The 10,107-nt window shown below is 45.2% G+C and overlaps 1 protein-coding gene across 1 annotated transcript in view; it reads left to right on the top strand.

Moving 5' to 3' along the window:
• Positions 1-10,107, top strand: part of FHAD1 (forkhead-associated (FHA) phosphopeptide binding domain 1) — a 216,523-nt gene that overhangs the window by 189,804 nt on the left and 16,612 nt on the right. Inside the window, exons 24-28 of the mRNA XM_006866421.1 lie at positions 945-969; positions 1,632-1,747; positions 4,876-4,971; positions 5,383-5,603; positions 6,135-6,300. Of these exons, the coding sequence (XP_006866483.1) occupies positions 945-969; positions 1,632-1,747; positions 4,876-4,971; positions 5,383-5,603; positions 6,135-6,300 (624 nt within the window). The remainder of the gene's footprint in view (positions 1-944; positions 970-1,631; positions 1,748-4,875; positions 4,972-5,382; positions 5,604-6,134; positions 6,301-10,107) is intronic.

Below are 10,107 nucleotides of genomic sequence, written 5' to 3'. Positions count from 1 at the left end.
AATCTGATACAATTTGATGAACTTGACCTACACCTATGGATGCAGTAGCTCAAAAGAGGGAACAAATCTTTACAGCAAGGATCATTCCCACCCCCTCAATACACAGGGTAGACAGGGATGGGCAACTTGGACATTGGCTACCCAAAACGGGGAAGCTACAAAGGCAAGAAGTGACTGGCTTACAAGCTTTCAAAAGGGAGCCTAGATCCTGAGGGCGCGGAAAAGGTAGAATCTCCGTGAGTAGTATCCAGTCTGTCTGGGCGGGACTGGTGAAAGGAGATGTGGATAGCACTCATGTGGTACAATAGTGAATAATTACTATCAGGACTGACTGTGAGGGTTGGAAATGTAAAGGTAGATGTTTTGTAGCAAAAGGAGGGGAGCGGTTGACCTTGCAGTCCAGGAGCGGAGGACCCTGGGACCATCAAGAGAGACGAGTGGAGAGCGGGACCCTACCCAGAGAAGCAGTGACGCCAGAGGTGGAGGCAGAGATGATGACATGGAGAGATGGAGTGGCTGGGAACTCTAGACCCAGAGAGGGAGAGGGGCTGTGTGCTGGCGACCAAGGGTCAGGCTTGCAGGGTGTACCCTTTTGTTAGTTGATGATGCATGGACGGGATTGTAACCATGGCAACGAAACGATATACAATAGGATGAACATAAAGCTAATGTTCTCCCATGTAAACTATCACATAATTCACAATAAAACATTAAAAAAAAAAAAAGATTACAGCTTTGGAAACCCGATAGGGCAAGTTCTACCCTGCCCTATAGGGAATGCTATGAGTTGAACTCAACTGGATGGCAGTTGGTCTGTTTTGGGTGTGTGGTTTTTTTTTTTTAATTCCCTCTTCTTACTTAGAGCAGTGGGTACCAGACTCTGGAGGTTTGCTATTAGGACTGATAGGTTTGCCGGATTTGTATCCCCCATCATTTCATAACAGAAAGGACAACGTGACCTGGGAACGGGTGGGCAGGACATGATCTCTCAGAGTCAAGTACAGCCCTGGATACTAAGCAGGATCTTAAGAAACACTCACTACCTTGTGCATATTTTTCTGATTTTGCCTGGTGGAAACTGTCAAGGACCAACACTGTGGGAAAATCGACATTGGGTAGCCTTTTAGAATGCGCTATTTAGAGGAGAGGAGTCCCTGGGTGTCACAAATGTTTAAGCACTCAAATACTGACTGAAAGGTTGGCGGCTCGAGCCTACCCAGAGACATCTCAGAACAAAAGTCTGGTGACTTGTTTCTGAAAGGTCACGGTATGAAAACCCTATGGAGCAGGGGTCTGACCACGGGGTCACCATGAACCGGAATCAACTCCAGGACAACTGGTTTTTGCTCCTTTTTGTTTTCTTTTAAGTAGTAACTATGGTTATTAGTAGCATAGTGGTTACGAATCGGGCTGCTAACCTCACAGTCAGCAGTTCGAAACTACCAGCGGTTCTGCGGGAGAAAGATGAGGCTTTCTGCTCCCGTAAAGATTTACAGCCTCAGAAACCCTGTGCAGGGTCACGATGAGTCAGAACCAACTCCACGGTACTTAACAACAACAATGGTTATTATATAAAACTTTTTTTTTCTTTACTAAGCCTTGCTTTTGAGTCTAAATTATTTCTCTTATAGATCATAATGACCAACTGGATGAATCATTTCTAGAATTAAAGACTCCGAGAATGGAAAAAATATTAGTGGACCCAAGACCTGATTTTCCAGCTCTTTCAAGGATAGAGAGCCGAGTGGTAACTAAACCTAAAGAAAGTTTGGGTGTCGCAGCTGCCTGTGCAGGGGCTACATGTGAAGGGTGGGCCTGAGAGTCGACCGGCAGCAGTGAGACCTGACTTGGATGCGCTAGCAGTGGTTCAGGGCCGGGTCTTTCCATTATCCTTGTCATTACCAAACCCATTGTCCAATATTGGAATGGAAAGATGGTCTTCCCTTTTGCACAGCATTGCTCTATGACAGGGTCGACACTGGGCGATGCCATTCTCGTTTTAGATCCATTATATGCAATAGAGAACGTTCAGCAGGGTAACTTATAACATAAGCTGCGAATTTGCCTAAGCTTTGGGTTTCACGATACACTGAAAACCATGAACACACCACAGATAGCAGGAGGGTGCCATGATACAGAGGACATGAGTTCTACAGTCAAGAACATCTGTGTCCAAATCCCAGCTCGGCAGCTGTATGGCCTTGGGCAAGACTGTTAACGTCTCTGGGACTCAACTGCTCAGCTGTAAAATGAGAATGAAAAATTAGAGGTCATTAAGTAAAATGCCTAGCCCAGTGCCTAGCTCATTGTTAACATGTAATAAATGATATGGGTGCTGTAGGATCAGCACTGGACTGCAAACCACAAGATCAATGGTTCAAACCCACCAGCTGCTTCTCAGAAACCCTATCCAGGGTCGCTATGAGTTGGAACTGACTCCATGGCACTTAACAACAACAGTTATTAAATACCTTAAATATTAGTATCCAGGGAAACCTTCCCTTCTTACGGGCACACAGTTTTTTATCAGTCAGGATTTTCAGAAGGGATTCCATGGTTAGGTTGAAGGTGCCCTCATGCCTAAGTGGGTGATTCATGGGGTGTTTAATACATGACAGCTCTGGTCAGTATATGTCACATGACCCTCTGGGAGTGTGTTCACTGTCACTGCTAGATCTAAACCATACACAGGCTTTTAAAAGAAATATCGGAGCCACCCTATCTGTACCAATATTCTCTCCAACAATTTTTTAGACATTTTCTAGTGTCTAGGATGTGGGTATTAGGAAATGTGTTGGTTTCCTTGATAAAACCATACACTTATTTTCTATTATTGTGAGTGGAGGGAAAATATTCCATTTGGGAAGCCAGGGAACTGATGTCCTGGCCTTGCCTCTAAGACTTACCGTCTTCTTGGTAGTGAGTTCTAATCCCACCACTGACATCACCTGCCAGGAAACCTCCCGACTCTCTTAAATTATCCCTCCTCCAAGGCTGGCGATAATAAAAAGCAAAAATGAGGGGGAGGAAGAACTGACATGTATTGAGTGCTTGCTGTATGCTAGGCATTGAGTTCAGCTCTTTCCACACATGATCTCATTTAATCTTCGCTGCAGCCTTCTGTCGTCATTATTATCATCCTCCCTTTACAGACTGGGAAAATGAAGCCCACAGGAAGCCGAGCTCCTCAGCCACGGCCACACAGATAGTGAGGGAGGGACCCTAATCTGGGTCTTTGGTTGTCTTGTCTCCAGCACCGCTGCTAGACCGCAGAGTAGAGGCCAGGGACTGTGTGATTGGATCCCAGATTCTTTCACAATGGTCCTCCCTCAGGAGTCCAGCAACCTTCATGAAAAGAGGGGAGACCCTGGAGGGGGCACCCCCAGGACACATCTGAGGGGAGCTGAAGATAGCTGTATTTCATATTCTTTCTGCAGGCCATGTGCCTAATTTATCATCATCTTCAAGTACCCCAATTTATTCCCATCTCAGTAAATATAAAGATAAATATGCCCACTTTTATCTGTCACAGTTTCTTTGGGGCCTTGCCACTGAGGTTTTTAAAACCACTGGTCTCGTTTGTTTACAGTGCAGTGTCAATCAAGACTACGGACTAACAGATGCTTGCACTTAAGGCCCAATTTAGTTTTAAGGGCATTTGTGGTCCTTGAGGCTCCCTTGTGAGTCAAAAGGTGAAGGTTCTCCACAGCCAGCTGGCTGACCAGGGTCTAGGTAGATGTCCAGCAGCAAATGCTGCCCCGCCTCACCTTTGGAAAGAGTCTGAAGCAGTGCTTTCCCACCAGGTGACAGCATTAGAAAACGATTTGGCCAAATTTGTAAGAGTGGAGTTTCCTTTGGCTAAAAATGAAGTTCCTTTCATAAAAAGGGACTGTTTTCTGTTTGACCTTCATGCATTCATTCCCTAAACATGCCTACTGTGTGCCACTCTATGCCAGGCTCCCTGCTAAGCTCCAGGCTTGGGATAACGAGTAAACCGCAGCATGGTCCTTGTTTTCAGTCATCTAAAGGCAGAGCTCCCCAACCCCTGCACTACTGCTGGATCATTCTTAACTAATGAGGAGCCCTGGTGTCGCCATGGTGTAGCACTTGGCTGCGCACTGTAAAGTCAATGGTTCAAAACCCACCAGTCACTCTGCAGGAGAAAGACATGGCAGTCTGCTTCTATAAAGATTGCAGCTTTGGGGACCCTCTGAGACAGATATACTCTGTCAGATGGGGTCACTTTGAGCCAAAATTGACTTGATTTAGGAGCCCTGGTGGCACAACATTTCAGCGCTACGCTGCTAACCAAAAGGTTGGCAGTTCAAACCCATCCAGTGATTTCACGGAAGAAAGATCTGGCAGTCTGCTGCTGTAAAGATTACAGCCCTCCCCCGCCAAAAAAAAAAAAAAAAGACACCCTTTGAGGCTGTTCTACTCAGTCACATGGGGTCACAGTGAATCAGAAGTAATGGTACCCACCAACAACAATTCTTAACTGTGAGGACTGTCCTGTTCATTGTAAGGCCTTTACCCACCAGATGTCAGTAACAACCCTCCTACTCAGTTGTGACAACCAAAACTGCCTACTGGAGGGAGGAGGACAAAATCTCCCCCATTAAGCATCATCGGTCTAGAGGAAGGATGGTCAGTAATCAAAGAATAAGACAGGTGATCTATCCTTGCAAGCAGTGAGCCAGCCATTCTCTGAAGGAGGTGAACACAGATCTTAGGAAGCAGGTGACAAAGGAATCCCACAGAATAATCAGGGAACGGAAATGAAAATCAAGTCTCCTGAGTTACTGTTTCATGTAGCGTTGTAGGAATTCATGATGGCATGCCAAGAGAGAATTTTTATTTCTTTTTTAATTTCAGCCTCAAAACAGCCTTTCCAACTCTGGGCCCATTCTGGCGATTGAGAAGTCGGGGAAAACGGATGCGGCGGAGGCTTTGGAACTCAGTGAAAAGCTGGTATGTAAATACCACAATCAAGCCCCTTCTGCCCAGAGCCTGGATTCCTGCAGTCAGTGTTAACCATGGAGTAGTTTAACTAAAGCTTATATACCTATTTAGTTGTTATAATAGCTCTGCAAGATCCATCTACTATCCCAGCATGGGTCAGAAATTGCATCACTGAATTCCTTGAAAAGCTGGGTAGTTAGAATAAATGTTTATATCTGTTGTCATTTTGGGTTTTTTTTCCCTCTCCGGGAAATGACTTGGGGGGGGGAAATTAGAGTCATAAAGGCCTCCATTGCCCTAATTACTACAGCATTTGTTTGTTCTTTGCAACTGCACAAAATGAATGAGCCCTTCACTTCCTTAAGGCAGCCACCCACAGTCTTGAGCAGTCCCTCTTCTCTGTTTGCTCTTGCCTCGTAGTACATGGACATGAGTAAAACGCTTGGGAGCCTCATGAACATCAAGGAGATGTCGGGTCAGGTGTCCATGAAATACCTGTCCCCAAAAGAAAGGGAGAGAGTCAATCAGCTACGCCAAAGAGACCTTGACATAGTGTTTGATAAGATCACCCAACTCAAGAACCGACTGGAGAGGAAAGAGGACCTTCTGAGAGGTTACGAGAGTGACATAGAACAGCTCAGGTACTGCCCCATGTCCAGCAGAAAGGCCCAATCTCTCATCTCCTGGCTAACCCTAGAGGCAGCAGCAAACACAGAGGGCTGTGACAGAGCACCGAAGGCCTAGGGGGCATAACTAAAACACTGGGGAGGGACAACAGGGAGGACCTGATAGAGACAAATAGCTCTAGGAGAAAGTGGTCACAAAAGCGTTCCGTTCCCTCCCGTCTGCAGTCTCTCTTTTCTGTAAGCTCAGCCTTTTGTGAATCTCAACTTCTGTTTTTCCATTTGTGTGCTTTACATGGTTCCGTCCTGTGTCCAACACTGGCCATGCCTCCCTCTGTGGGAAGTTAGTGCAGAGCTTTCATATCCTCTAGCACGCTCTTGCTAAACTTATTCCAGTACTTAGCTGTTGATTCCGCCCTCTGCTCCCCCAACTCCTGATGAAACCATTACATTAGGGGCATCTGGAAGTAGTTTGAGCATTTCCCAGGTTTGGGATGTTGATAAATGAGAAAGATGGGGGGCAAAGAGACTATCTTTCCATGTGTCCAGGCAGAGCAAAGTGTCCATTCAGATGTACCAGTCACAGGTGGCCAAGCTGGAGGATGAAATCTACAAAGAGGCAGAAGAAAAGGCCTTGCTGAAGGAGGCCCTGGAGCGCACAGAGCACCAGCTGTGCCAGGAGAAGAGGCTCAATAGGGCCATCAGACAGCAGAAGGTGAGAGACCTCTGCTTGGAGCAGAACCTCTGAGACTGCCCCTCAGCTCCCATTAGAAATAGCCAAATGTGGCCCCAGGAGGGTCTAGGTATTGTAGACCACCATATGCAATGGAAGGTGGTGGAATCGCTTTAGTATCAGGCAAATCTAGGTTTCCATTCTTACTCTACCACTTCCTGTGTGACCTTACGCAGTTTTCTTAACCTCTCTGAACTTACAGTGTTCATCTGTATTTTTTTAATGGTGGCTATTTGTAAAAATGGCATGGCAGGGGAGGTGTCTGACCTCCTTTAACGTCACAGGAGGGGAGAAGGCTCATTTTCAGCATCCACAGCCTGAGGCTGATTCCTATAAGACGAAGGTCAGATATGCCTCCTCTCTCCAACCTTTTTACCAATTCTGATACTCTCTGTCCCTCCCACAATGCTTGATTTCTCTGCTAGGTTCGATAATTCATTGCAGTGACCACACAAAACTCACAGACCATAACTAATGACTGTGGGGCTTATTGGGGTAGTAACAGGTTACAATTCAGGATCAGAAATGACTCAGGATATCATTCTTCAATCAGGATAACCTCTTCTCAGTCATGCAAACAGGCAGCCCTCTTCTCTGGCTCTCCATCTGGCCTCTGTCTTGCTCAGGCAAGTGTTACAAAGCTCTTTCGCTCTACCAGTAAATGCCCAGAGCCACTCTACTATGCAAGCCAGCCTCCAGCCCAAAGGCACTCAGCCTTCTTGCTCTATGGGCTGGAGAGCCCATCAGGTCATGATCACCTGCCTGTGTCCTGCTTCTACTGTCTCTGCATCTGCTGTTTCTCAGTTGCTGCTTACTGCTGTCTCTCACTGTTATGTGTCTCTATCTCCTGGGTCTATGAGGTTACCAGCACAGGGACCCTGGGGCCAAAGGACATGCTCTGCTCCCATCTCTTCTTCTTGGTGGTATTCAGGACCCTTCCCCTCCCCATGCTCTGGGATTGGCTGTATTTTAAGCTTAGCAGGATGACAAAGCTTGTTAGAGCCCCATGCACTTTATTCATATGCTCCCATTTCCACAAGAATGCCATGCACCTTATTTACATTGTTGGCAAGCTATCCAATCTATTTGGTGGCCCTCAAGCACCTCATTTGCATGGCGCCACCCCGTCATTTGGTGGATGATACAAAGGCTATGACTGGAAGGGTCATATTAATTTATTGCACTACACTATGGTTCAGAACTAACTGCCTTGTCATGTGCCAGGGATACATAGATGAATAAACTTTCTGAGAATAGGGGTTTGGGATCATTATTCTGAGCACCTGGTATATAGTGGTGGCAGTTGTGCGCCGTCAAGTTAGCTCCAACTCATAGCGACCCTGCATATGGTTTTTGAGGCTGTAAATCTTTTCAGGAGCAGAAAACCTCATCTTTCTTCCATGGAGTGACTGGTAGATTCAAACTGCTGACCTTGAGGTTAGCAGCCTAGTTCCTAATCTGCTACACTACCAGGGCTCCTGCTGGTACATAGTGGTGATAGTGGTGGTGATGGTGTGCTGTTGAGTCCATTTCAACTCATAGCAACCCTGTATAGGGTTTCAGAGACAGTAATCTTCATGGGAGCAGAAAACCTCATCTTTCTCCAATGGAGCAACTGCTGGATTTGAACTGCTGGCCTTACAGTGAGCAGCCCAATATGTAACCCACTACACTACCAGGGCTCCTTGCTGATACATAGTAGACACCAGTAAATATTTGTTGAATCAATGGTAGATAGATGGGTTGATAGATGAGTGAATGGATCAATGGATGAATGGTTGGATGGATAGATAGGTGGATGGGTGGAAGGAAGGAAGGGTGGGTAGATGGAAGGGTGGACAGACCAGTGAATCGGGATGGACAGGTGGATGTGCGAATGGATGGTTAACCTTGAAGAACATATCCTTTTGTGGAAAACAAATAGGTAAAGAGCTGACTTCAGGCTAATTTAATGGGGTAAGTGTTCAGTCAGAAGGATGCTTGGAGCTACATTAGCCTTAGAGAACATTCATCCCAGCCTAGAGCATTTGAGGAAGACTTCCTAAATCAATGATACTTGCACTTAGTTTCAAAGGAGACTTGGAGTTTGCACTCTAGACAGATGGGCAGGTGAACATTCCAGGCTGGAAGTAGCACAGAGGACAGAAATGAGGATGCAAAACACAGGCAGAGATGTGCCTCCTAGCATGGAGTTGATAATAACATTGACTTTAGAAACCAAGATTCCAGACTCAGGTTCAATTAAAAACAAAACAGCCACCTCCAAACCCTATGTTATATGCAGCAGATTTGCCTGAGGTGCACCTTGGTGGACTGAAACCTCGACACAGTAGCTGGTAAATGGTAGAGCTGGTCCCTGACCTCGGGTCTCTCTGACCCCAATTCCTGTGCTCTATGATAGATGGCCACCACTCATCTGTCAGTTTTTCATAGTGTGGTGGCTTGTAAATTGCTGTGATTCTGAAAGCTATGCCAACAGTGTTTTAAATACCAGAAGGGTCACCCATGGTGGACAGGTTTCAGATGAGCTTCCAGACGAAGACAGACTAGGAAGAAAGAGTGACAAACTATTTCTGAATATTTAGACTCTGAAAACCTTATGAATAGCAGAGAAACACTGTCCAATATAGTGCCAGAAAATGAGCCCCTTAGGTTGGAAGGCACTCAAAATACGACTGGGGAAGAGCTGCCCCCTCAAAGTAGAGTTGACCATGATGACGCAAATGGAGTAAAGCCCATGGGAGAAAAGCCCGTGGGACCTTCATTTGCTGATGGGGCACAACTCAAAATGAAGAGAAACAGATGTAAACATCTGTTGATAATCGGAATATGAAATATACGAAGTATGAATCTGGGAAAATTGGAAGTTGTCAAAAATGAAATGGAACACATAAACATCGATATCTTAGGCATTAGTGAGCTGAAATGGACTGGTATTGGCCATTTTGAATCTGACAACCACATGGTTTACTATGCCAGAAATGACAAATTGAAGAGGAATGGTGTTGCATTCATTGTCAAAAAGAACATATCCATGTCAGTTATGAGGTACAATGCTGTCTGTGATAGGATAATATCCATGCACCTACAGGAAATCCAATTAATACCACTACTATTCAAATTTACGCACCAACCACCAAAGCCAGTAAGGATGAAATAGAAAACTTCTACCAACTTCTTCAGTCTGAAATCGATCAAACATGCAATCAAGATGTATTGATCATTACTGGTGATTGGAATGCAAAGTTTGGGAGCAAAGAGGACGGATCAGTGGTTGGAAAATAGGACTTGGTGATAGAAATTATGCTGGAGAATGCATGATAGAATTCTGCAAAATCAATGATTTGTTCATTTCAAATACCTTCTTTAGGCAGCATAAGAAAAGATTGCACACATGGACCTCACCAGATGGAATACATAGAAATCAAATTGACTACATCTGCAGAAAGAGACAATGGAAAAGCTTCATATCATCAGTGAAAACAAGGCCAGGGGCAGACTGTGGAAGTCCAGACCATCAATTACTCATATGTAAATTCAAACTGAAGCTGAAGAAAATGAAAACAAGTCCACAAGAGGCAAAATATGACCTTGAATATATCCCACCTGAATTTAGAGATCATCTGAAGAACACATTTGATACATTAAACTCTAAAGACCGAAGACCAGAAGAGTTGTGGGATGACATCATCAACATCATACATGAAGAAAGCAAAAAGTCATTGAGAAGACAAGAAAGAAGGGAAAGGTCAAAATGGATGTCAGAAGAGACACTGAAACTTGCTCTCC

The sequence above is a fragment of the Chrysochloris asiatica genome, unplaced genomic scaffold (genome assembly GCF_000296735.1).
Source record: "Chrysochloris asiatica unplaced genomic scaffold, ChrAsi1.0 scaffold00090, whole genome shotgun sequence".
NCBI lineage: Eukaryota > Metazoa > Chordata > Mammalia > Afrosoricida > Chrysochloridae > Chrysochloris > Chrysochloris asiatica.
Note: the sequence above shows the minus strand (reverse complement) of the source record. Positions and strands in the feature narration are given on the sequence as shown.